The following is a 26,309-nucleotide window of genomic DNA, read 5'->3' on the forward strand; positions in this document are numbered from 1 at the left end:
GACACCCCAGTCCTGCTGTGACACCCTATCCCGCTGTGACACCCTATCCCGCTGTGACACCCCCGTCCTGCTGTGACACCCTATCCCGCTGTGACACCCCAGTCCAGCTGTGACACCCGGGCTCCTGCTGTGACACCGCAGTCCAGCTGTGACACCCTATCCCGCTGTGACACCCCCGTCCTGCTGTGACACCCCGGTCCTGCGGTGCTCTGGCAAGCAGACGGCAGAGCCGAGATGGGAGCGGGTTGGTTTCGCCTGCCTTGAAGCCCAGGGCATTGGGTGTCGCTGTTCTCGGTCCGGGCTGCGCCCGAGGTGCCCAGGCTGAAGTTCTGCCCAGGTCAGGCGAAGCAAAAGGAGCCCGGCGCTCCGGGGCAGCGGCGGGGCCCCAGCCCGGCGCTCCGGGGCCGGGAGCTCGCAGCCCTCGCAAGCCCATCCTGGGGAGCCCTCTAGCGAGAGCAGCGCCCGCCCGAGCCCGCCGGGCTCCCGGGGCCGCCGCTGTTCCCGGGACGTGTTTCGGGGCGCTGGCACACCTAGGGGTTACGCCGGGATGCTTTGGGATGCTCCCGCACCTCGGGAACGCCCGGGACGCTCCAGATGCTGCCGCACGCAGGCGATGCAGGTCCCTGACCAATGGAATAGGTTGGAATAAAACGCAGCAGCAGTAAAATGCTCGTGAAACACCTTGAACCTCCTCTCCTGGAGGAGATAAATGCTATGTGGATAAGGTGCTTATTACAGGCTGTGGGGAGATTTACACAGCAGTGAAATATGGATTTGTGTTTTTTCCGTGCGCTGATCTCTGGGCTGTCGCCACCATCCCCTGCTGTCCTCCTGCCCCATCCTGGCATTGCCTGCAGGGAGCCAGGCCCTGGTCCTGGTCCTGGCAGGGCAGTGAAAGGCCCCACTGCAGAGGAGCAGAAAGGCAGGAGTGGAAAAGAGAAATGAAACCCCACCAAAGATCTGTTTCTAAGCTAGAAAAGTCAGCACTGGCTGCTGTGCCCAGAAAAGCTTAAAAGCCAGAAATAGGTGTTCTCCTGCCTAATGAAAGGGCTGAGAGGGAAAATTCCAGGTGCATGCCTTCCTCTGGCCTGGGGCACTGCAGCTCCAAACGCGGCTGTGTGATTCCTGTTCCGCAGCGTTATTCCTTGAGCCCTTCCTGGGAACCAAGGTGCGGGGACACTGAGAGAAATTGTGCACGCTGTGCTTTTGGGGTCAGGCAGAGGCACTGCTGCCAGACAGCCAGAAGGAAATTCATCCCCGGTGTGAAGGGAAGGTCCATCTGGATGAGATCTGTTATCCCTGGATGCAGCTGGCTCCCTGCAAGGATAAACATGAAAAGCTAAGCAAGGATTTGCTTCTTTTTGCAGCTTCTGTGATGACAGAGCTCTTCTAGTTCCAAAATATTTGGGGCTCCACCTGTTCTCTGTGCAGCAGGGGCCGCTGCTGTCCCCTCCTGGAAAGTCCAGGCAGCGTGAGAAGCGTGGGTGGGATTTTAGGCAGTTCAGCACAGCCACTGCCAGAGACGTCCATGGGCTGCACATCCCCGGTCCCTGAGCCGCTGTGTGTGTGCAGGGCTTGGCACAGTGAGTCCTGTGACAGCAGTGAGGGAGGTGACAGCGGTGCCAAGGACAGCCCGTCCAGCTGCTGCCTGTGTGGGCTGCATCTCTCTGCGAGGATGGAAACTGCTGGCAGGTGTTTTAAAACAGGTCAGCATCCTCCCTGCTCTGCAGAAATGTGTTTGCTGACTGTGCCAAGCAGCGTTTGGCAGGCAGAGCCTCCAGTGTGACTGACAAAGTCAGGTTATCTCCTCGGTGGTGATTTGCAGCCAGTGCTGCTGCCAGGCTGGGTCAGGTGCCAAGCTGGAAAATGCCACTCGAGGCATTTTCTTGATTGCTCATCAGGAACAGCAGGTGGAAGCAGGCTCTGCCCCTGCACTGCTCTGGTATCTTCGTGCCCCAGGGCCCTGCAAGTCAGGAGCTCTGCAGCCGGCATGGTTCAGTCCTGCTGATCCCGTTCCTGCCGGCTCCTTCCCCGGGTGCTGGCTGGGACTGGGGCTCCTCGCTGGAGGCACAAGGACAGGTCCTGATCATTTCCTGCACTCGTGTGCCCCAGTTCCCTCCTGCTCAGCCTGTCACACGCAGCTCCTTCCCTCTGCAGCGGAGGTGGCTCGTCCCTGCTGCTGTGCCAGTGCTGCTGCTGCTCGGATGCACTCGGCTTTCTCCTTCCCCTGGCAGAGCTGCTCAGCTGCTCACGGCGGTGCCGTCACCGCTGCTGCTCCTCGGGTTCAGTGGGAGGTGGGAAGGGGAAGCGGGAGCAGGAGGAGGATGAGGTCAGGCTGCAGCGAGCTGCTGCAGCGCGGCTCATGCTGAAGATCTGATCTAAGATTCATCTGCAGAAATCGGCTCTGCCGCTTTGGAGAGGGGAAGTAGGCTGTGCTCTGCTCACGGCAGCCATGGGCAACAGGATGTTGAGCTACTGCTTTTGCTTCAGACTCATGGTTTTTGGCTAAGCTTCAATATGAGGCACAAAGTCCCCTCTTGCTCAGTGTCCTCTACACGGCAGTAAGGGATTGTGCAGGGTCCCTTGTCCCCAGGCCCTGGGGATGTGGGGGCCAACATGGTGCAGGGGCTGAGGTGTTCCCTGGGCCTCTCCTGCCACTGACCTGTGGTGGGACCTGGCAGCACCTCAGCTTTGGTTCACCCAGAGAAGTCTTTGGGGAAGCTTAGAAGTATTGTGGAAAGGAGTAAGAGATTTTCTTTTCAAGAGGATGGGCAGTAAAAGCCCACAGGAATGACACATATATCTAATAAGGACACCAACAGAGGGAAGCCTGGAGAAAGGATCCCTGCAGGGAGGTTATTTGAGATGCTCAGCGGTGAGTACTGAGCCCTTTGAAGCTTCGACAGAGGCTGGTGTCAGAGGCAACCAGACCAGATGGACAGGTCTGCTCTGGCCCGGGGCCCCTCTGTCCATGCAGAGGCATTCCCAACTCCCAGCGCTGGCTGCTGATTCACAGGGAAGCCGTGGGCTCAGCCTGCCATGGGAGCTTTGGTGTGGTCAGCGAGGGCCAGCAGCTCTTCTCTGCAGTGGGCCGGGCTGGCTTCACAGCAGGACAGTTGTCTGCCATTCCCGAGGCCATCTGCTGCTGGGACCGGGGTAAAGCAGTCAGGGTTCCAGGGAGCTGCCAATGTCCGGAGCCAGCAGTGCCACTGCCCATGGCGGATCTGCTGCCAGAGCCCTGGACATTCCTCACAGCGCTGTGGCCGCGGCATGGTGTCAGTAATGTTATCCTCCTCTCTCTAGCAAGCGTGTGGGAGGTGATGAATTTGGGAGTGGGAGCCCTTGTTAGGGGAAAAGTTCCTGAGGGAAAGTTCCCGAGGGAGGCCAGCAAGGTTGATTTCTGTGGGAACTGCTGGCTGTTCTTTTTAAACAGCAATAGTTTAATAAGTAAATAAACTTGCTGCCACGGAAGGATATAGCATCAGCCAGGGCTGTTGAGGCCAGTATTTCCTTGGAAAATGGAAAGGACAGGTGTTTCCCTCCTCTCTGCCCCTGCCTCCTGCGCTCGGCTCCTCAGCTCTGGAAAGCCCCTTTCCTTGGGCAAGGCTGCCCAGGGGGGCGAGCCTTCCCGGTGGGACCGAGTCTTCCTGGGTGAAGTGAGAATTCCTGGGAGCTGCCTGCCCCCCAGGGCAGCTCCCCGCCCGCGTGGGGTCTTCTCGGGCACGTCCAGAGTGGAAAGAATTCGTGTCCTGCCGGCTCTGTGACGGCACAGGTGCAACCAAGTAACTGCGGGATGAAGCGGCGGGGATCTGGTTTCACAGTTCCCTGCCCTCTCACGCGGGGGCTCCCTGTGGCGGCGGTGGGGCGAGGCAGGGCGCCGCGAGGGGTGACAGCGATGTGCCCGGCCCCGCCTTGGGGCAGCAATCGGCGAATTTGGGAGTTCGGATAGGAAGAGCGGCGGCCGTGCCCCCCGGCCGGGAGGGGCGGCCAGCCGGGCTGCCCCGCGTCCCTCCCCGCGGCCGGGGGCTCCGGGCGGCGGCGGGGGCGCCGGGCCGGCCCCTCCCGGCGGGCGGCGCCGGGGGCGGGCGCGGGGCGGGCGGCCCGAGCGGAGCGGAGCGGAGCGGAGCGGGGCGCGATGGGGGCGGCGGCGCGGCCGCAGTGAGCCCGGCGGGCAGCGCGGCGGGGCCGATGGCGTTCAGCGCCTGGCAGATCCTCTCGCCGGTGCAGTGGGCCCGCTGGACCTGGTCGGCGGTGCGGGGCGGGGGCAGCCCCGAGGAGGGGGACGCTGCTGCCGAGGAGGATGGTGAGGAGGAGGACCGGGACCCGCCGGCGGGGGGCTCGGCCCTCGGCTTCAGGCAAGTCGCCCGCGGCCCCTTCCCCGCCCGCCCTCCCGCGGCGCCCGCACCCATGCGGGGCTGCGGGCGCGTCCTCCCCGGCCTCTCCCCGCCGCCCCTCGCTCCCCGCTCGCTGCCTGCCTGCCGGGGATCCCGCACCGCGCCGGGCTGGGGGCCGGGGCTGCTTCCCGCAGGGTGCTGGGCGGCGCAGGGCCGGAGCGGCGGGGGATGCTGCGGGGCTGCATGTCCTTGGAGGCCCGTGCCGTGTGCTCAGCCCGGGAACGAAGCCCCGCCGCAGGGCTGGGGCGCACAGGGCGCTGCTGACGAGGATGTTTCACCTGCTCTCCCTTTTCCGTTTGCTAGCATGTCCCGCTGGACAGGAGCGAGTGGCTGCCCCGGATGCCCACGGCCAGCCTGCGGCCTGGCTGGACGTGTAGGCGCTGTGGAGGATTTCAGAGGTAGCCTTGAAAGCAGTAATTCCTCACTCTTTTCCCCCCCTCGGCAGCTCGGACTCCACTGATAATTTTGAGACCCCTGAAGCAGAAACACCAACCTGCTCGCCACTCAAGGAGTTCTGCGAGCCGCCGGGATTGCCGGAGTCTGAGGACCGGACCCAAGGTAAACAGCCAGCGTGCACCTTCTGCTCTTGGTGCTCTGCTCCGCTGCCACAAAGGCAGGGTGGCGTCAAGGAGTAAAATTCTCTGACTTTGAGTAATGCCTGGCGCACTTTTAGTGGTTAATGGCCTGGACAGTTCAAATGCCAGGGCTGGGCTGGGCGCTCCACAAAGAGCTGTGAGGGGCTGATTGGGAGGAATCCGAGGGTGCTGTTGAATTTTTGTCAGTTAAACGTTCCTCTGAGACTTCCTCTGCAGCCTGGGGGCTGCCCTGACTGCTACTGGCTGGTGGGACCTTTCTCATCCCAGGTTCTTGCCCAGGAGTGGCAGGATGCCCAGTTTGTGTCCCCCAGGCTGCTCAGTGGTAGGGATTTCATTGCACAGGCCATTTTTCCTTGGAGTTAGGTGCCAGGTGTCCTCACTGAGTAGCTGCTGTTAAAGATGCAAGAGCTCAATGCTGTTAAACCCCATTTTTTGAGAAATTGCAGGAGATCTGCTCTAACTGCATGGCATTTCCTTTGCTGGTGGGTCTTGAGCTGTTTTGCACGTTTATCCCTGTGTCCCACACTGCTGCTGCTCCCTGTTAGCCCATGGCCTTCTGAGGACCAGCTCCCTGCTGTATCCTTACCCTCCTCCTCAGGGGTTTGTGCTGGTGTCCGTGGCTGATCCTGGTGTTTATCTCTGGTTTTGTGCTGCTGGGAGGAAGCTTTGGAGCTCTGGCACTGCTGCAGCAGCTCACGGGAGGTTATCGGGGCAGGGCAGGGACGAGACCTCCCCTTGCATCTGCTCTCAGTAGGGCAGGGTGGCTGGGCAGTGGCAGGGTGTTTGTGAGCCCTGGGGTGTGTGAGCAGCCTCTCCAAGGCACAGGGCTGTTTGTGGTGGGTCAGGCAGTCCTGGACAGGCCGTCCTGAGCATTCCCTGCCCTCTCTTGCCCCTCACTGCTGCAGACCCTGGTATGTGATGTGCAATGTTGTGCAGCAGCAGTGGCTGGGAACTTTTTGTGGGGCTGGTTTCAGAGCACATGGGCTCAGTCCAGACTGTGGACCCTTCTGTGCAGAAGTCCAGGCACAGGATGCTGTGGCTCTCAATCTCCTGTGGTGTTATTCCTCTTTGGGGTGGATCTGGGGCTCATCCATCCCTGTGGAAAACTTGTGTTTGTTTGCTGTGATGGAGGGAGTGCTCTGTTCATGCTTCCAATAATCACAGCTCTTGGAATAATCCTTTTAGAAGGGATGATAGAGACATCCTTACTTTGGGGATAATGCCTAGGAAGGGGGGAAGAAATAAAGGCTTTCCTAGCAGGTAGGAAGATCATTTCTGGCACAGCTTAGGGAAGCGCATTGCCTCAGACTCCAGGGTGTCACTGTTCCCCTGTGTGCCTGTGCCCCTTGTCCTGGGATGAGCAGCTCCCGCTCAGCAGTGAGGGAGTATCTGCTCCTGCACACAAAGCTCCCAGTGTTCCAGAGACGGGGGCATGATCTCCAGCAAAAGCTGTTTTTCTGTGCTGGCTGGCAGAGAGTGGGATGCTGGGGCCAGCAGAGCCAAACTGCGGTGCCACCACACTTGGCTCCGGCCCTTCCCTGCCCCTGTCTCTGGCTGTGTCTGTTCCTCTGGGCCGGTGGAGAGAAGGATCGTCCAGGTGCAGATGGCTCTGTGCTGTGCAGAGGCTCCCTGGGCTGTTACACCACCAGTGCAAGCCGTGTGTTAAGGCCTCGTGTTTGCGTGCTGCTGCTGCACAGCCGCCCAAGCCCCTGGGTCTGGCTGCGGCCCGGGAGCAGCAGTGGCAGGGAGGCAGTCGTGGCATGGCTGCGTGTCAGCACCTCCCCAGGGACTGCAGGGCTGCCTGGGGCAGTGCCAGAGCTGCAGCTGGGCAGAGCCAGCACCCCTGGCCTTGAGGGACAGCGAGGAGTGGGCACTGTCCGCTGTGCAGTTGCAGTCTCACCCTGCCCTGGGAATAAATAGGGTGAGGAATGACAGAAGCTTTGGCTCCAGGGCTGGCTGCTCCACGCACAGCCAAGAGGTGACCTGGGTGTGTTAAACTCTGCCCTTGGGGACAAAAATTCAGCCCTGGAGGGGGCTGCAGTGAGGGTTTGTGCCCACTCAGAATCAGTTTCCTCTTGTGGTCTCGGATGATGGGACTAATTCTATCCCATTCTTGCTCGAGTTATCTCCAGTCATCTGCACAAGGAAATGAGCAGAAGCAGCAAATCCGGAGCCATCGGTGCTGGGAGCTGCCGTTACCCTGATGCAGGGCACGTGTTTTCCGGTGCGTTAGCAGCATCCTGTGCCGGTATGCTAATTCTTAACAGAACAGATTTAAAAATAGATCAACGGCTGTTAAACACAAAGGGAAGGCAGTGGCTGGTGATGCAGGACTGAGCTGGGTGTGCGGGGCAGATATCCTGTGCTGGGACAGGGAAGTGTGTGACTCACAGCAAGCGCTGCCCTGAGCTGAGTGCAGGGCCCGGAGAGCAGAGGGGTTGTTCTGAGGCCGGGCGGGGATCGCTGCTGCTTCCCCTGGAGCTGCCTGTGGGATGGAAAGGGCTCTGAGCCTTCGCCTTGCTGCGCTGCCAAGTGCTCCTGCTTCGTTTGAGAGATGGCACATTGGAAAGCTGTTTAAGTCAGTGTTTGTGTTTGATTTCAGCCCGAGGTAGACGAGCAAAGCAATTATAATGCAGAGGCACAACATGTCTATTACTGTGGTGCCAGACTGTCCTGTCTGTTTTTCTTTGGAAAGTAAAAAATCTCTGTTTTCACTTTGTAGCATCCCCTCCAGGTACTCACCTGGATGTGGAGCAGGTTTGCAGCCTGAGCACAGCCAGAGCCAGGGGTGTGGGTGAGATGCAGCGTGCCCTGTGCTGGGTGTGTTTGGGACGGATGCTGCAGTCCCTGTGCGAGCTCCGACAGTGCCCGTGTTCCTGCTGGGACTAAACCATCCCCCGCTGCAGGGTGCCGGGGTGGAACGGGAACCTCAGGGTCGCCTTCCCGGGATGCTGCAGGGAGGAATCTGCTGGGATGCCCGGCTGGTCTGAGGGGCAGAGCCGCGTGGGTCCGCGGCCAGCCCGCCTTCTCCTGGGGTGTTCAGCACAGGTGTGGCCCAGAAGGAGGGTCTGGGCAGCGAGAGGGCTGGGGGACAGCTGCAGGAGTGGGGGACACGCTGGTTTCCCTGGCAGGAGGCACGAGGAAGGAGTGCGTGCGGAGCCAGCACGGCTGCTCACAGCGTGCCTGCCCGGGGCTGGGGCTGCGGAGCGCTCCCAGCAGCCAGGAGAGCTGCAGGCAGGTGCCGGGCTTGGGGCGGCTCGTGTGGGACAGACGGGGCTGGGCAGCTGCAGGGCTTCAGGCAGAGAGCTTGGCTCTTCTGTGCACCCCGAGGCCCTTTGGGCCACTTTCTGCATCCTGTGTAATCGTTCCCACAAGAACAAGCTCCTGTCACTCTGCACTGGAGGCAAAAGAAATGTAGAGAGGGAGGAACTAGGGGAAACCCCCCCCTGAGCTTGCAGGAGGGACATTTCTGCTGCAAAAGATTTCCAAAACCACCTGAGCTGCCCTTGGCCTGCGTCTCCTGCCTCCCAGTATCTCCCAGTTCCTTAGCTGTCAGACTGGCTGTGGGAAGGGCTGAGTAGCTGAGCACTCCTGGGTGCAGAAAATGAGGGAATCACAAAACTGGAGAACTTGGGTAGGTGCTTCTGATTTTTTGTAGGAAAAGGATTCTGAGCTATGGCCACACGCACAATGCTCCTTTCCTCCCCACCCTGTAGACAGCACAGCATGGAGAGGCATTTTGTGTGCTGGCTGCTTGTTATTCAAGAAGTAATTACTCATTGCTTGGGTTAGAAACCAGGATGGGCTCATGTCTGTGAGAACAGCGGCTGCCAAACCTTCCGCTGGGAACGCAAAATGCACTTAAATAGTCCTTTTGCCCTGGCTTTGAAGTCTGTTCTTCTATTCAGGGCTGTCTCAGGAAGGTTTCAAACAGCTGAGCAGCACAGCAAGTGCAATAAAGTTTTCTTTGGGGTCTGTTAAGGAGGTTTTCCTGGTTCCTAATGATGGGAAGGCCTGCCAGGCGCTGCCTTAGACTGTTTCCTGGCTGCACTCCAAGTACTCATCCACTGGATTTGTGTTTACTGATGCATTTTCTGGGGCATCAAGGCAACGTCTACTTGGAGGGAGCTTTTTTTTGCAGTCAGAGGAAGCGTTTTTGCAGTCTCAGAGAGGACACAAACCCTCATGATTCACTTTCATGTCTTTTAGCATCCTGGGGATCAATTATGCTAACCCTGAGCCATCCACTGAGTCAGGATTGTTGGCTCCATGTCCTGGATTAGTCCTGGGTCCAGATATTTGCCTGATTCCCTGTTCCTCTGCCAGCCCGTGACTTGCTCTGTTACCAGCACACATGAGCTGGTTGCAAATGCCTGGTGGTAGGAAAAACCTCTCCTGGCTGCTCAGGGATGGGTCTGTGGGAGCATGTGTTGGTGTCCCGCTGCCAAACGGGGGGATGCTGGAGGTGACTCCCCTCTGCAGTTGTCACCTCTGTTCCAGGGCAGGGCTGGGGCAGGGGCAGGCAGGGGCAGATTTCCCTGGCACAAGCTCTTCATCACCCAGGCTGCTCTTCCCAGCCAGGTTTTCAAACCAGTTTGGTCCTTGGGAGAGCATTGGTTCTGTTCTGCTCTTGGAGGACCTGGCTGACTGTATCTCCCCAGAAAGGTGCTTGTGAGGGCTGCAGAGACCACGTGCTCCCTGATGGGTGCTGGGCATCCCAGCATCCTGTCTTGCCTTCTCCTGGGAGTCTGTGCGATTGTCCCTGGTTGAGGTTGCAGGAGAAACCGGAGATGTTTTCCTCTTGTGCCTTGGCACACCTGCACCACAAGCCTGGCTCTGGGTGCTTGGTGGCTGCAGCTTTCAGGGTGCCACAGTAGATAAAGGATCTTCTCCATCCCTTGATGTCAAAGAAAAGATTAAACAGTAAAAGGATTGAGGGGAAAGGATTGGAGTAATGGTGATTAAGTCATGGATCAGGATTTGTCACTGGAAGATGCTGACAGCGGTGTGGAGAGCCTGGTGTGACTGCAGCAGGATTTCTGCAGATGGAGAGGCAGCTTGTGTGGGGCAGCTTCTGCTGCCTGGTGCACATCCAGCCCTGCAGCCCCAGCGCTGGGTGACCCCCAGATCTCTCCTGCAGCCTGTTTCTGCTCCTTCACTGAGCACACCTTCCCATTCCCCTTCTCCCTGGGGCCTGCTGGTTCACATTTTGTGCTGCTGTCTCATGTTGTGCGTCCCTGAACTCTTCTCACTGATTTTTAGCTCTCTGCCCAAGTGGGCAGTGGCTCCCTGTCACCTGGCAGGAGGGAAGCTGAGTTGTGAGTCAGTGAATCCCCCATAAAATCCGACCCTGGAGCAGCTGTGAGGAGGAAACAGAAAGCCCTCTGCAAAGGAGTGCACTGCTGGTCAGGGTTTAACCATCTCCTTTTATCTTTGCAGAGCCAGGTGGCCATGGTGACCTGCTGGTAGGGGAAACCCACTGGGACAGCTCGCCTGGGAAGCACCCCAAAGATGAGGCTCAAGCAGAGATTGGAGCCCCTAAAGCCAGTTTGGATGCTAAAGGGGAAACTGAGCCAAACAACTTGCCCCTGATGCAGCCCTTGGCCGGGCTGGGCTGCAAGGCTGACCCTGCTCACGCTGCTGTGGAGGCAGCCCCCCTGCCCCATGCAGGCACAGCCACCTGGGAGCGGGCCATGCCAGGAGGGGACACTGGCACGGGGCTGCTGGAGACGAGGGCTGATGCCCTGGGCCAGGAGCAGCTCGGGAAAGGGAAAACACCTTCTCTGGGGAGGAGCACAGATGGAGCCACAGAAGAGACCCAGGCATCCTACCAGCTAGACCCTGAGCAGCATGGCAAGAGTGTGAACGCCTTTGTGGCAGGGGCCTGCCAGCTGCAGAGCTCTGCCCCAGCAGCCCCACAACGCCTTCCCCATCCCAAGCTGGGAGGGGACCCCGCTCTGGAGGCTCCAGGGCAGGTCCCCAAACTTGGGACTGATTGTACCGAGGCTAGAGAGAGTGTGGAGGCCAAGCCAGCTTCACCCAGGAGAGGCAGCAGGATCCCAGCCAGCAAGCTGACACCGAAGAGGCACAGAGAGTCCCCCAAGAAAGCAGCTGAGGATGTGGAGAGGGGTCCCACGGAGCTGCCCCCACCCCGGGGCTCCTCCCAGCTGGGTCCCACGGGCTGGGACAGCCCCGGCCTCAACTCTCTCAGTGGCAGCTCAGCGCTGCAGAATTCACCGGTTCTCCCCAAGGGCTCTTACCAGTTTGACCCCAATCACTTTGACTCCATGGATCCATTCAAGCCCACCAAGACACTTGCCAGCACCGACGCTGACTCTTGCTCCACTGCAGATAACAGCCTCAATGAAATCCTCGAATCTCAGACGCTGGAGATGCAGGACGATGCCCTGAAAGGCAGAGACTCCCCCCGGCAGCCCAAGTCACGCCTGATAACGTGAGTGCCAGTGTGTCAGAGCCGGGGCTGCAGCCCCCGCGCTCCCCGCGGCAGGCAGAGCTGCGCTGCTGCCGGAGGAGGTGATGGTGGCGGTGTTGGAGGTGGTGAAAAAGGTGGTGATGATGGTGGTGCTCCTGCCCTGGTGCCTCCTGAGCGGGCCCTAGATCCTGCTGTACACCTCAGGTTCTGCTGGTGGCTCAGTTTTATCCACCTGTCCTCTCTGCCTGTGAGCAGCCCTGGTGGGAGGAGAGGGGCAGGTTCTGGAGCAGTGCCAGTGTCCTGAGCCCAAGGGAAGGCTGGACTGGGACCTCCTTGCAGGATCACCTCTCTGGAAGCCCCTTGGGGGTCCGGTTGGTGGGTCAGGGTGTAGATGTGGTGTCAGAGGAAACCCTCAGGGGAGGCTGGAGCTGATGTATTTGGTGGACTTGTGCAGGAGCTGGTGGATACAAGTGTGGTTGGTCAAATGTAGTTGAGACATTTTGTGAGCTGTCACTGAGTTTCTGTTCTATGTCAGAGAAAGAGAACAGGTTGGACAGGTAGACTCTCACTCTGCTGTTGGATTCTCCAGTGAGAAAATTAGATAGTGGGTTTTAACAGTGAAAGAGAAAACGTTGCAGACAAAAATCAAGCTGTGTTGGATGTTTGTGTCCAGGAAATACTTTACAGAGAGTAGATAAAAAATGTGTAAGAGCTGGTGTTGCCTTGCGTGGCTGTGGGTGAGCAGAGGCGATGGGGAGGGGAAGCAGCAGGGAGTTCTCTGCTCGCTCTCGGTGGCCTTGGGGCAGCACATGCAGCAGAACACAGCCCTGGCAGTGAGGCCTGTGTTTGGATCTCACCCCGCTGCTGTGGCAGCAAGGGCACGATCGGTGTCCCGTGTGTGTGTGTGCCTTCCCCACGAGTGAGCTAGGCAGCTCACCGAGCCTCTCAGAGCAGAGTGAACATCCAGGTCTTTTCACACGCTCTTCTTCAGGTCTTTTCACACACTCTTCTCTCCATCTGTCTGTCTCTCTCCCTGTCCGTGCTTTGGTGCATCAGGACTACTGAGCAAGTGAAATTTCTCTGTTTTCTGTTGTAAGTACTCTCTGCTGTATTCCTTTTCCTTTGCTGTTTTTGTCCTCTCTCTGGGTGTGTGCTGCCCCACTCGTCTCCATGGCATGCTGGCTCCTTCTGCCCTTTGACCTGTGCTCTCTGCCCTCTGGTTTGTGTCCTGCAGCCCCTGGCGGGGTCCCCAGGGTGGCCTGGCCTGGAGAGTGCCTGGGAGTGAGGGAGGAGAGCTGGGCTGGGCTGAGCTGGGCTGGGCTGGGCTGGGCTGAGCTGAGCTGGGCTGGGCTGGGCTGGGCTGAGCTGAGCTGGGTTGAGCTGGGCTGGGCTGGGCTGAGCTGGGCTGGGCTGAACCAAGCTGGGCTGGGCTGGGCTGGGCTGGGCTGGGCTGAGCTGGACTGAGCTGAGCTGGGCTGGGCTGGGCTGGGCTGGGCTGAGCTGGGCTGAGCTGAGCTGGGCTGGGCTGGGCTGGGCTGGGCTGAGCTGGGCTGAGCTGAGCTGGGCTGGGCTGGGCTGGGCTGGGCTGGGCTGGGCTGAGCTGGGCTGAGCTGAGCTGAGCTGGGCTGAGCCGAGCTGGGCTGGGCCGAGCTGGGCTGGGCTGGGCTGAACCAAGCTGGGCTGGGCTGGGCTGGGCTGGGCTGGGCTGAGCTGGACTGAGCTGAGCTGGGCTGGGCTGGGCTGGGCTGGGCTGAGCTGGGCTGAGCTGAGCTGGGCTGGGCTGGGCTGGGCTGGGCTGGGCTGGGCTGGGCTGGGCTGAGCTGGGCTGAGCTGAGCTGAGCTGGGCTGGGCTGGGCTGGGCTGAGCTGGGCTGGGCTGAGCTGGGCTGGGCTGGGCTGGGCTGGGCTGAGCTGGGCTGGGCTGGGCTGGGCTGGGCTGAGCTGGGCTGAGCTGAGCTGGGCTGGGCTGGGCTGGGCTGGGCTGAGCTGAGCTGAGCTGAGCTGGGCTGGGCTGGGCTGAGCTGGACTGAGCTGAGCTGGACTGAGCTATGCTGGGCTGAGTTTAGCTGGGCTGAGCTGGACTGAGCTGAGCTGGGCTGAGCTGAGCTGGGCTGAGCTGAGCTGGACTGAGCTGGGCTGGGCTGAGCTGAGCTGAACTGGACTGAGCTGGGCTGGGCTGGACTGAGCAGGGCTGGGCTGAGCTGAGCTGAGCTGGGCTGGGCTGGGCTGAGCTGGACTGAGCTGAGCTGGACTGAGCTATGCTGGGCTGAGTTTAGCTGGGCTGAGCTGGACTGAGCTGAGCTGGGCTGAGCTGAGCTGGGCTGAGCTGAGCTGGACTGAGCTGGGCTGGGCTGAGCTGAGCTGAACTGGACTGAGCTGGGCTGGGCTGGACTGAGCAGGGCTGGGCTGAGCTGAGCTGAGCTGAGCTGGGCTGGGCTGGGCTGGGCTGGACTGAGCAGGGCTGGGCTGAGCTGAGCTGGACTGGGCTGGGCTGAGCTGAGCTGAGCTGAGCTGGGCTGAGCTGGGCTGGGCTGAGCTGAGCTGAGCTGAGCTGAGCTGGGCTGGGCTGGGCTGAGCTGAGCTGAGCTGAGCTGGACTGAGCTGAGCTGGACTGAGCTATGCTGGGCTGAGTTTAGCTGGGCTGAGCTGGACTGAGCTGAGCTGGGCTGAGCTGGGCTGGGTTGGGCTGAGCTGTGCTGAGCTGGACTGAGCTGAGCTGGACTGAGCTATGCTGGGCTGAGTTTAGCTGGGCTGAGCTGGGCTGGGTTGGGCTGGGCTGAGCTGGACTGAGCTGAGCTGGGCTGAGCTGAGCTGGGCTGGGCTGAGCTGAGCTGAACTGGACTGAGCTGGGCTGGGCTGGACTGAGCAGGGCTGGGCTGAGCTGAGCTGAGCTGAGCTGAGCTGAGCTGGGCTGGGCTGGGCTGGACTGAGCAGGGCTGGGCTGAGCTGAGCTGGACTGGGCTGGGCTGAGCTGAGCTGAGCTGAGCTGGGCTGAGCTGGGCTGGGCTTAGCTGAGCTGGACTGAGCTGAGCTGGACTGAGCTGGGTTGGGCTGAACTGAGCTGGACTGAGCTGAGCTGGGCTGAGCTGGGCTGAGCTGAGCTGCACTGGAGGCACATGCCTGTGCTTGTCCTTGCAGCATGCTGCCTTGCAGCATCTTCTGATGGTGGACACGTGCTGAAAACCTTCAGCTCATGCAGGTTTTTGTGCAATCCAGAGCTGTTATCTTGGTGCTGGGGGGGAGCTCAAACCAGCTGCCAGGTGATGGGATAACCCTGGCACAGGAGAGGGTGCAGAAAAGAGGAGGGTGAAGAAATGACAAGTTTGACTTGCTCGTGGCAGGGCACGGGGGAGAAAACCAGTCCCGAGCGATTCTTCAGCGTGACCCGGGTGTGCATGGCAGCGTGCAAGGAACCCCCGTGTGCCGCCCACGTCGCTCGTTGTGCTCTGCTGCGCATGTGTGCGGTGGGCTGGGGGGGCTGCACTGCAGCACAGGGTGGGGGCAGTTCCATGGAACTGGGAACAGCTCGCTGCAGGCCTGCTGGAGCCTTTGCCTGTGTCCCCACGTGGGGAGTGCCGTGGCTGGAGCTGAATCCCTCCGCAGGTCCCCACAGTGGCTGCCGCACGAGCTGTTCCAGCTCAGTATCTCCTGGGGGTCAGACGTGGCCACGAGCTGGGAGATCCCCGAGTGTGGAGTGTGAGGAGTGAGATGCAGGAGGAGAGCTCATGCTGTCCCACCCACATTCCCAGTGGGGCCGTGCCCGTGCTGCCGTGGGCTGGGCTGATGCCCGGTGTGTGGGGGTGCGGCCGTGCCTGCAGCCCTGTGCTGATGGCCTCTGGATGGGTGTCTTCAGGAGCATGGGCTGGAGTTCCAGGGACAGCTTCTTCACTGGAGGGCAAGGAGACCACCTGCAAGACCTACTTGGGCTAAACTTCCCACCCGAGGGGCCCTTCTCCTTGGGACAGCGTTTGTGCCAGGCGGATCGTTTGTTCGAGGCACAGCTCCTTGCCCTGGCCGTGCGGGCCTGACTCACCTGGGAGATGAGGATGCTGTGAGGAAGTCCCAGATAAGATTCCAGCTGCAGGGCGTGAGACAGCCTGGACGTGGTTCTTCCTGCAGAAAGTGGACATGCACTGAAGCCTCGGGCGCCGTTGTACTGGACACGCTGCGGGGCGCAGCGAGAGGGATCCTTCTGTGCCGGCGCCTTGGCAGTGCCTCTCTGGCCATTGGCCTCTTGAGTCCTTCCTCTGCTCCTTACCTTCCTCAGGAATAAACACCTCACAGACAAACCCAACTTCTGTCTAGTCGTGTCTTTTGTTTGCCTCTTCCTTCTGTTCCCCCCAGAACTTGCTCTGCCCCGGCGTTCACTGGTGAGTGGGGTGCTGGCACGCGGTGGGTGCTGGTGCTGGGGCTGCCTCCCCCTGCTTGGGCTGTCTGGCACGCACCCCACGTCCCCTGCACTGCCCTGAACCCCCCTCAGCTGCTGCTCCTCTCTCCTGCAGGAGCGGCTGCAAGGTGAAGCAGCACGAGGCGCAGCCCCTGGCCCTGGACGTCGGCGCTCAGGTACGCGGGCTCTCGTCCCTGGGGCTGCGGCTGGCGCTGGGGTGATGCTGGGGAGAGCTGGGCTGGCAGAGCTTCAGGCCGGCTGGGAGCAGCTCGCCTCTGGATTTTAAGCCTTCCATGCTTTCCAGCAGCTCACCTGGTGGCCTGATCCCCGCAGGTCTTGCTTAACTGCGTGCTTTGACCCTGCAGGATGAAGGAGTGTTGATCTCAGAAATCCCAGCTATTACAAACCGGGATGGACATGCCACTGATGAGGAGAAGTTGGCCTCCACCACCTCCACACAGAAACCAGCGGGGTTGGAGAAGAAGGCCGAGGCAGAAGATGACCTGGAGTACTTTGAGTGCTCCAACGTCCCCGTGTCCGCAGGAAAGCACAGACCAGAGGCAGGTGAGGAACATCCCGCTTGCCTTCAGCTCTGGGAATGCGCCGTGGCTGCACCCAGGGAGTTTCTGCAGCCTCTGGCAAGGAATTGGTGCTGCAGACTCATCAGGGTTTATATATACTGACAGGGCTAAAGGCTGCTGCAGGTTCTGATGGAACCTCCCATTGCTTTCCTGCACTGTTTCCAGTATGGAAAACAGTGGTCAGGCTGTGTTTATGTAGACTTTGGGTACAGAGCACTCTCCCCACGATGCTGCAGTGGGATTTGGATCAGGCAGGAGGTTCCCTCCCTGCGGTGCTCCCTGCCAGTGCCCCCCTGACACCAGTGCTCACTGCTGAGCGGAGCAATTGTCCGGCATTCAGAGCATCCTACCCTGCCTCCTGGGCTGCAGGGTCCCTGCTTAGAGCCTGTGCCTGGAGCAGAGCTGCCAGGACTTGGCAAAGGGCTGTGGCTGATGGAGATCTCAATAATGCCTACACAGACCCCAATTATTGCTCCTGGTGGAATTCTGCTGTCTGTTTCCCATGTAATTAGCCTCTCTGACCAAGCCATTACAAAATAATTAAAAGCCAGGCAACATGACATTTAATCAATAGCCAAGTCCTAGGTGCAAGCAGGAGAAATCACCACGGGAGTTTGCAGCCTCCCCTCTGCAGGAAGCCATTAATCATTTCTCCCGATGGCTGTGCTGGGTTGCCAGCCCCATGGAGAATGGTCCTTTGTCCTCAGGGGAGGAAAATCTGACAGTCAGGGGAGAGGCTGGAGGGTTTATTTATTGCTGCTGGTCTCCGAGGGCCGGGCAGGTGCACGGGCTCGGTGCTCTCTGCAGCGATGGGGTGGGAGCGGTGGGTGCAGCTGCTGGCACCAGGATAAACAGAGGGAAGCAGTGGCAAGTCTGCAGTGTTACATTGCCTCCTTCCTCTCCAAGCTGAGCTCTAAACACACTGCTCTCTGCCTGGTTAACACATGAATCGTGTCTGTGTGAGTGTGAGCCATTAATTACCCTTTGCTACGTGAGGCAGCACTGTGCCCCCAGCTCGGGGTGTCCCTCCTGAGAGGCAGGGTGTCCCTTCTGAGAGGCAGGGTGTCCCCCAGCTCGGGGTGTCCCTCCTGAGAGGCAGGGTGTCCCCCAGCTCGGGGTGTCCCTCCTGAGAGGCAGGGTGTCCCCCAGATCAGCATGTCCCATGCCTTGCAGATGGGGGAGATGTTGTTTACCATGTGGCAGGTCCTTTGGAGGGTGAGGGACCTGGCTGGCATGGGCTGTGCTGGTGCTCTGGGGTGGTCTGAGCAGCTGGTCTGTTCCAGCACCCTGCTGAAGTGCAGAATGTCCTGTGCCTCTTCCTCCCCCTCAGCCTCAGTGGTCTCAGGCACGGGTGGCAGCCCTGGGGACATGGGCACAGGCTGGACTGCCACCAGATGGGAGTGTTGGTTTCCACTGCAGGAGTGCTGGAAGGCTGGCAGGGTGCACATTGTGGCACCTGGGGACAGGGTTTAATGCTGACCTTGGCAGTGCTGGGGACTCCATGGTCTTGGAGGGCTTTTCCAGTCAGAATGATTCCAGCAAGGGCAAGAGCTGCAGGCAAAGATGCCTTTGGGAGGGGAAGCTCAGGGGATGGGGAGACTCAGAGGTACCCTCCTATGTCTCAGGAAATCTGCGTGTGCCCAGGGTGCTGTTTCCAAATCAATTAAAGGTTGTGTTTCATTGTCTTTAGGTTTTGAAAAGGAGATCTGCAAGCAGATGGAAAAGGGAGGGCCTGGCATCTTCCCTGTGAGTGCCTCTCGCTTTTTCCTTTCTGAAATGAGTTTCTTTGGGAGGTAAAATTCTTGACAAGCCCACGCAGGGACTTGATAAAAATAGCAGAGATTTCCCAGCAGGCCTGGAGGAGCCTGGCAGAGATGAGATGATCCCTCCTGGGTGGGCGCTGTGCTGTGGGAGGCAGGGGGGTGCTGGGCACAGGGCAGGAGCTCTGCGGAGCCAGGGCTGCTGTGCTGGAAGGTGCCAGAAGGGCAGGGAGGGCAGAGGAGAGGGAAGGGGACAGCTGCCAGCACGGGTTGTGTCTCACGAGGGGCGTCCAGGGCTGGCTCTGGGGGCCCCTTGGTGCTGGTGCCTTCTGCAGGGGACCCTCAGCCCTCAGGAAGGCAACTGTCAGCAGAGGTGGGGGAAGAGTACAAAAGCCCTGCTCTGCAGCCACGCTGACCCTGGCAGCCAGCAGCACTGTGCTGGACACCCCTGACAAGCCCCGAGGAGCCCCAGAACCCCTGTGCTGCAGGGGCACCCTGTGCCAGCCTGGCAGCCCCTGGCCAAAGCGGCTCGGGTCACTGAGCAGAGGACAGTGGATTAGCACCATCAGCAAAACCGACCTCTCTGAGGCAGATTTAACTGTGCTGAGCCCCACAAGGACGTGGGGCAAAGCGAGCCTGGGCAGGCTCTGGTCCTGGGGGCAGGCTGCTGGCACCCCGAGGTACCTGCAGCTACCTGCTCAGGTGCACCCCTGCTGCTGGGAGATGCTGCGGGAGGCTGCCGAAAGCACACCGGGCTGAACCCCCTCGTGGCCCCAAACCTGCCCCGGGGGTGGCTCCCACCTGCAGCCACGGCCACAGCAGAGCTGTGAGAGCTCTGAAGGGCTCGGGGAGCTTGAGCTGAGCAGCTGAAGTGCCGGGGGGAGGAGAGGGGTGGGGAGAAGTGCTCCAGTGCTCTTGTTTCAAACCGTGAGGAGCAGGCTGCCTTCTGCCTCCCAGCACTTCTCTATTTATGGCAGTTCTCAGGGAGATGCTGCATGGCTGTCACTCGTCTGGCTGCTGAAAGGAGGGGCAGGCAGTGCCAGCACCTGAGGCTCAGCCTTGCCCCCAGTTTGTCCCTGTAGCACAGGTGGGGCACAGGAGCTGGGCTTTGGGAAAGGAAGGCAGTGAACAATGGGGAACAACAAGCCAGTCCTTGTAGAGGCACCCAAAATGGCAACAGCAGGGTACCAGGATCTCTGTGTGAGCATCTCTTGTTTCAGAGCTCTCCTGGACACCTGGAGCAGCAGCGATGAGTAGGGCTGTCCCTTGGAGCCCTGCTCTGCAGAGGGGTGAAGTCTGCTTCCCCCACAGCTTCCTTGGACATTTGGGTGAACATTTGGCCCTGGAAATGTCCCTGCAGCTGCCAGCAGCCATTCGAGCACGTCAGCTGCAGTGCTGTCCTCACCAGACTGGGAGGGGCTGGAGACAACCCAGACCCTTGCAGACCCCCCCCGGCCTGTGGCTCACAGCCAGCAGAGACCCTCCAAGCTGGGGATATTTTTAAACCAGCCACGGGATAAGGGAAGTTGGATGTGAGCACATCTGTGTGTGCAGAAAGGGAAATGCAGTATGTGAGCCAATGCTGATAAAATGGGAGGTGGGTGAAAAGAACCCCCCAACATCCCAGCTGGGTAATTCCCCCAGGACAATCCCGGGCTGTGCTCCATGGACAAGTGCCCCAGCAAGAGCAGGAGCGAGAGTCCCCTGGCTGGCATCTGCCTCAGCGAGTGTGAGAAGGCAGCCGTGCTCACACTCATCAGAGAGGAGGTAACAGCCCTGTCCCTGTCCCCTGGGGTGTCCCTTGGAGGTGACAGCCCTGTCCCCTGGGGCATCCCTTGGAGGTGACAGCCCTGTCCCTGTCCCCTGGGGTGTCCCTCAGATGTGACAGTCCTGTCCCTGTCCCCTGGGGTGTCCCTCGGAGGTGACAGCCCTGTCCCTGTCCCCTGGGGTGTCCCTCTCCGGACCTCACCACAGGGCAGCAGGGGCAGCTCTGCTCGGCGTGGGAGGGGGGATCTGATCCTCTGCGTGGGACAGAGAGGGGAAGCCCCTCAGAGCACATCTCAGGGGTCCTGTGTCTGATTATCCCCAGATAATCACCAAGGAGATCGAGGCCAACGAGTGGAAGAAGAAGTACGAGGAGAGCCGGCAAGAAGTGCTGGAGATGAGGTACAAGCTGTGCCCTTGCAGGGCTCTGCTCGGGCAGGAGGCTGAGTGGGACGTGAGGGGTGACCCAGGCAGCCTCTCCAGGCTGGGGTGTCTTGGCAGAGACTTCTCCTAGTGCTGGTGCTGTGTCAATGTTCTCTTGGTGTCAGCTGCGTCCTGCTTGTTCCTTTGCTGCAGAAACAGTCCTGTGAGCTGTGCCAGCCCCAGTGGCACAGGCAGGTTCTGGTCTGAAGCAGCGCTGGTGGGTGGTGCAGCTCCAACATCTGTGGTGCAGCCCCAACCTCTGGGCCCTGTGACCGTGCTCCTGTGGGGCTGCAGTGGTGACAGGGCATGGGCCAGCGGGGCTCCTGTGGGGCAGCCTGCTGCCAGCACAGCTGGAGGTGCCCGTTCCCAAAATCATTTGCCTCTCACCTCTTTGTTTTTTCTCTTCCTTCCAGGAAAATCGTGGCTGAGTATGAAAAGACCATTGCCCAGATGATAGGTAAGGTGCTGTCACCTGCCAGGTGTGCAGGGCAGGGAGCTGGCTGCCACAGCTGTCCCCACTCAATCGCTGTGTTCTTGTTGTTTGTTCTTCATCCCAGAGGATGAGCAGAGGACAAACATGACATCTCAGAAGAACCTGCAGCAGCTCACAATGGAAAAGGACCAGGCTCTGGCAGACCTGAACTCGGTGGAGAGGTCCCTGTCAGATCTGTTCAGGAGATATGAAAACCTGAAGGGCGTCCTGGAAGGATTTAAGAAGGTCCTTACCTTGGTTTGCCCTTTCTCCCTGCAGCTCTGGTCCCTGGACATAGGGTTCCTGGGCAGTCACACCCCACGTTTCTGTGCTGCTGAGCTGGATAAGGAGCTCCAGCATAAAGCAGACGTTGGGTTTTTTTGAAACCTTTTTTCTTACACTCAGAACAGTATCTATCATCCTGTCAGAGCAATGTCTTTGTGCCCAGTCCCAGTGCAGATGGATGTACTTTCTTTTCCAGAATGAAGAAGCTCTGAAGAAATGTGCTCAAGATTATCTAACCCGTGTCAAACAGGAAGAGCAGCGGTATCAGGCCCTGAAAATCCACGCAGAAGAAAAATTGGACAAGTAAGGTTATGCATGAGATTGCTGGATGCTTCAAGACCTTGTAGGGAAGCAGCTTCATTTGCTTTCCAGAGGCTGGAAGGCAGGAGCTGAATGATGTGAAAAGCTGCATTTTACAACCTCGGGCTCAAGAGTCTCTAAGCAAGGCAGAGCAAATCCCTGAATGCATTCTCTGATCTCTGCCTATTTATTTTTTAATGGAGAATCTGAGGTTTGCAGTCTATTTATGGTCACTTACCAAGTTCCCATCTTGCCGAGTGCTCGTGTTTGTGGTACACGAAGGGGCTGTGCGGCCCTGGGGCTCAGCTGATGAGCAGGAGCTCACCAGCACGTGTAGCCCCGAGTGAAGTGGGTGATGAGTGGCTTTAGCTTGGCCCTGAAAGAGCAGAGTTTGGTGCAGGGGCTCGAGGAGCTAAATGAACCCAGTCTCATCCAGTTTCCATAGGGGCAACTGTTGTATCCAGGCGAGCAGGGCCGGGCTCTGCGGCGCTGCCCGTGCTGTGGTGCTCCTGCCTGCCCCTGAGCTGGCCACTGGCCCCTCTGTCCCCAGAGCCAACGAGGAGATCGCCCAGGTGCGCACCAAGGCCAAGGCGGAGAGCGCGGCGCTGCACGCGGGGCTGCGCAAGGAGCAGATGAAGGTGGAGTCCCTGGAGAGAACCCTGCAGCAGAAGGTAACAACCTGCCCCAGCCTCTCTGCAGCCCTGCCAGCAGTTCCTGTTGGTGCCCTGAGCATCCTTTTCATGTTGGAGGTGTCCTCTAGATTTTTGGTCCAGAAGGTGTTTTGTGGGTTTGGGTTTTGGGGTGGTTTTTTTGTTTGCTTGGGATTTTTTTTTTGTGTGTGTGTTTTGTGGGGTTGGTTTGGATTTTTTGGGCAGAATGGGCATTGCTAGCTTACGTGTGCCTGTTTGCAGAGGTGTGGGCTGGGGCTGGCTTGCTGCAGGTCTCTGCAGCACCGAGGTCGGGCTGGGGTGAGGAGGGGTGAGCACAGGGCTCCACGCAGTGCCTGGGTGCACAGAGGAGCTATTGCAGGGAGCTGGCTGCCCTTTCCCACGCATGCTTGATGGCAGATGGGCCCTGATGTTATTCCCCACCTGTGCCACCACAGGGCTTCCCAAGATCTGCTTTTCTTCCAGAACCAGGAGATTGAGGAGCTGACCAAGATCTGTGACGAGCTGATAGCGAAACTGGGAAAGTCAGACTGAGCCTCAGCACCCCTCGCCCAGCACTCTGCACTTGGCTGCTTTTCTCGTGCCGTTGATCACCTTGCCTTACCCTGGAGTCCCCGCAGAAAAGCTCACGTGTCCAGCTGCCCCTTGGCTGCCGGACCTGTGGCTCCTGAGCAGAGCCGCTCCCCTCACTGTCCCTGCCTGCTTCCCACAGCTCCGGGGCTGGGATCCCTGCGAACCCTGTGGTCAGCCCTGGCCCGTGTGTCCCTCCCAGGACCTGCAGCCCTGTCCCTCTGCACCAGTGCCACCTCTTGTGTGGGAGGTGGCACACCTGGCTCTGTCCCCTTGGTTGGGCTGGGTCTAGTTGTGTCCCCACTGCACTCTGTCACTGATTGTCCTCATGTGCTCAGCAGAACAGGTCCAGCCACGTGGCACGTCCTGCCCTGGGACGTGGGTGATGGCAGGGCTGGACCTGCTGGCTCTTGCGCTGGGGAGGGGCACCTGGCACGGGGATGGCTGGTCTCTGGTTCGTGGTGAAGCACAGCACAGCCTCTCCCTGTCCCTGGCTGTGCCATCTCTGCATTCGTGCACTTTATGAGCATTTATGGGCACTTGGGCTCTCTGCTCACTCTTTCCAGTCAGGCGCGACACGAGGCACGACGTGTTCCCCCCAGAGCACTGAACAGTCACATAACCTGCAGTAACTTCAGTCCTCTCAAGGCAGAGTCTGGGTGAGGGGAGGCAGGATGATTCTGCACCCAGAGGTGTTTGAGAAGCAGGGGAGATGTTGGTTCTGGAGAGCTGGGAGTGCCATCCATCCTCCCCGTGGCCACCCTGCCTGTGGCCCTGGCCCCTGCAGGCCCTGGTGTTGGACACTTGCAAAGCCAGGGCTGTGTCTGTTGTCTCCCTGTGCCACGGTGAGATCTGGGCTCCATTTCAGAGGCTGCAGGAGGAAGGAAGTGAATCCTGAGCTTCCTTGTGGGTACTGCAGTAGCTGCAGTGGTGGAGGATTCTCTGCCTTGAATGGATAGGTGTGAAATAAGGGAAATATTTGAAGTTTGGACTGTTTCCTGCCCAGCCTGTTGAACACTTTCACAAACCTTTTTGCTGCTACCTTTTTGTAACAGAATTGAGCTCTTTTCCTTCTATTTTCTAATTCCCTGTGTTGAGCATGCAGAGCAAACACCTGTTTAAGCCAGAGCCATACACTTGATTATATTTTATTAGTTATATAATATATAGAGAATTTATTCTACACTTAAGCAAAGGTGTCAGCAGCCTGCCCCAGCGCACAGCTTCCCAGCCTGTTCTCCACACCCCCAGTTATCCCAGTGACAGACTGGTCACAGAAGCCAGTGGCTGACACCACTCAAAGCAGTGCACCTGTTGCTTGTGCTGGATATTCACCCTTTGCACAGAAAAGAAAAACCCTTCTCCCCCTTTCTTTTTAACTCCCTTGACCTCCCCACACGTCCCCTCCTGGGCTGGTGAAAAAGCTTCAATGATACAATCGACGAGGACTATTTCTGCTCCCCTTTGGGAGTCTGTGCAGGTAAAGCAAACCCCTGAGACCCCGAGATTTCTGGGGCAGTTGGCTTGTTCTCTGAGGAAGCAGTGCAGCATTGCATAACCTCTCAGGGCTGGTGCCGGGCTGCTTCAGGGCAGGTTTCTGGCTGGGCCCTGGGGCACTGTCCTGCCGTGAGGCTGCTGGAGCCCAGGTGCAGCAGCAGCTCCCAGGTGGGCACTGTGGCAGCCCTCGGCCGTCTGCTTTGCTCAGGCCATGGTGCTCGGTGCTGTCCTGGCTCAAGGCAGGCTGAGGTCAGTCTCTCCCTGGGGCGTGGCTCTGGCCCTTGGAGCTGATGGATAATTGCAGAGGTTTTGATTTCACCCCTTGCCACTTCCCTGAGCCCTGACCTGCACACAGCAGTCACTGCTGTGGCTGTCCCCCGTGGGCTGTCTGCAGAGCACGGCTGCACCGTGATGAGCCCCGGGACACAGTCCTCCACCCCTGTCCCTGCCCCCGGTGCCCCCCGGTCCTGCCGTGCTGCCCCCCTCACCCGGTGCCGTTGTGCTTCTGTGCCCGTCTGCGTGCACCCAGCCTGGGCAAAGAAGATTCCTACGGAATGATTTATTAACTATAATATGGTTATAGTTCCAGATCTATAAATACATGCATAGTGGGTATAGTTTTATAATAGAAGGCATGTTTGCCAGTGGGCAGGACGGTTGCACCTCGAGGTGATGGTGCTGGTGCCAAGGTGATGGTGTCGTTGTGACTGGCACAGGGAATGGCAGGTCCCTGTACATGGTGTCACAGCTGGCTGTGTTTGTTGTCTGTTCCTCGCAGTAGACTTTAAATGCCCTTTTGGCAGCAGCAGGCCCTGCCCCTGCTGCTGTGTTGCTGTTTGCAGTGTGTGTTTGCCAGCAGATCTGTCTGTAACCAAGTGCCAACCAGTAACCCCCAACTACTGATCCCTTCCCCTGTCCCTCCAGTGTGGCCTCCCCCAGGCAGGAGCTTCCTCTGCATTGGCTCCTACCCCTCTGCTTCCAGCCATGTGTGTAACTGCCATCGCCATCGGTTTTATATGTATGATAATTTCCCTTTTATATGTCAGGTAAATATTTGTAAGAGTTATACTCACACAAATGAGATTATTATAATGATTACTAATATATTTTTTCCATGTTTCATCGCCTGAGTAAAAACTGTGTTTATCACTCTGGAAAGCTTTCTTGGTGTTTGTGAGGTTGGTGAAGAGTTTTGGGAGGACTTGGCTTTACTTTGCAGAATGGGCTGTGTTCTGCCTGTCTTTATTAATGTGGTTTACATGGCAGTTGGTTTCAAATAAGTACAGTAATCATGTGTTCCTGAAATCTGCATTTCTGACCTCTGAAAGTCAGAGCTGGGATGACTTTTCTGGCCCTGTGGCTCCCAGCACACGGTGATGGTAGTGAGCCATGGCAGGGAGCTCAGACAGCAGGAAGAGCTGAGGCAAGCAGGATGGCAGGCAGGAGAATCCTTGGCCTAATCCCTGCACTGACCCTGACAACCCTCTGAGGCCTTGGGTAAATCCTGCTGGGAGGCTGGAGCCCTGAGGGCTGGGGGCTGCAGGAATGGTTCCACTGGGCTCCCAGCCCTGTAGGGGTTTTCTGTTGTTCTCTTGCACATCTCTTTTGGTGGGTTGGAAAATCTGAAGTGGTTTTCCCCAACTTGGCTGCTACTCATGATGAGAAAGGGACTTTTCTCTGGATGGAGCAGGTGGGCTTGATCAAAACCTTTGAAAGCCACCACGAGGTTCTGTGTCCAGAGACAGTTTCCAGAGCAGGATATGGAGCAGAGCTCGGCCCATCCACTGGCACCAGTGTGCTGCTCTGCCCCAGTGCCATTGCCCAGCCCGTGTCCTTGGGGAGCTGTGTCCTGTCCCCCAGCTAAGATGGCATTATCCCAGCCCCAGCACTCTCCCAAGCAGATTAGCTGTAAGACCTTAAGACAAAACAGCAGCTACGCACCCCACACTGCACACTGCTGAGGATGCCTGCCCTGAAGACCCTGCTGGCCCTGGCCATCGTCACGTCCCTGGCTGGAGAAAGTAAGTGTCCCCTGGCTCCAGGCAGCACAAGGTTGGGTAAATCGCTGTAGCTGCTCTTGCGCTTGCTGCTGCCCTGTCCCTGTCACCTGCCTCGGGCTGGTGTGTGCCCAGCGGGCCCCTGCCCCACGCTGCTCCCACCCCTGCAGGAAAATAACGTTT

General features: G+C 59.0%; 1 protein-coding gene across 3 annotated transcripts; it reads left to right on the forward strand.

Moving 5' to 3' along the window:
• The first annotated feature begins 4,119 nt into the window (after positions 1-4,119).
• On the forward strand, positions 4,120-25,287 carry TACC1 (transforming acidic coiled-coil containing protein 1). 3 transcript variants are annotated; one of them, XM_021535887.2, is made up of 14 exons: positions 4,120-4,355; positions 4,840-4,952; positions 10,430-11,444; positions 12,480-12,515; positions 15,925-15,985; positions 16,175-16,373; positions 18,081-18,136; positions 19,795-19,917; positions 20,240-20,316; positions 20,751-20,794; positions 20,895-21,055; positions 21,291-21,397; positions 21,945-22,065; positions 22,528-25,287. In XM_021535887.2, the coding sequence occupies exons 1-14, from the start codon at positions 4,189-4,191 to the stop codon at positions 22,594-22,596; spliced, it is 2,349 nt and encodes a 782-aa protein (XP_021391562.1). In that variant the 5' UTR covers positions 4,120-4,188; the 3' UTR covers positions 22,597-25,287. The 3 variants fall into 3 exon arrangements, with proteins under 3 accessions (XP_021391562.1, XP_021391563.1, XP_021391567.1); XM_021535888.2 differs by lacking the exon at positions 12,480-12,515 and having other exon boundaries at positions 4,121-4,355; XM_021535892.2 differs by lacking the exons at positions 4,840-4,952; positions 10,430-11,444; positions 12,480-12,515 and having other exon boundaries at positions 4,121-4,355.
• Positions 25,288-26,309: the final 1,022 nt, after the last annotated feature.

The sequence above is a fragment of the Lonchura striata genome, chromosome 32 (genome assembly GCF_046129695.1).
Source record: "Lonchura striata isolate bLonStr1 chromosome 32, bLonStr1.mat, whole genome shotgun sequence".
Classification (NCBI taxonomy): domain Eukaryota; kingdom Metazoa; phylum Chordata; class Aves; order Passeriformes; family Estrildidae; genus Lonchura; species Lonchura striata.

Coding starts and splice junctions, on each gene's coding strand:
- TACC1 (XM_021535887.2), top strand. CDS start 4,189: ATGGCGTTCAGCGCCTGGCAGATCCTCTCGCCGGTGCAGTGGGCCCGC. Junction 4,953..10,429: donor GTCTGAGGACCGGACCCAAG/GTAAACAGCCAG, acceptor TTATCTTTGCAG/AGCCAGGTGGCCATGGTGAC. Junction 22,066..22,527: donor AGAGAACCCTGCAGCAGAAG/GTAACAACCTGC, acceptor CTTTTCTTCCAG/AACCAGGAGATTGAGGAGCT.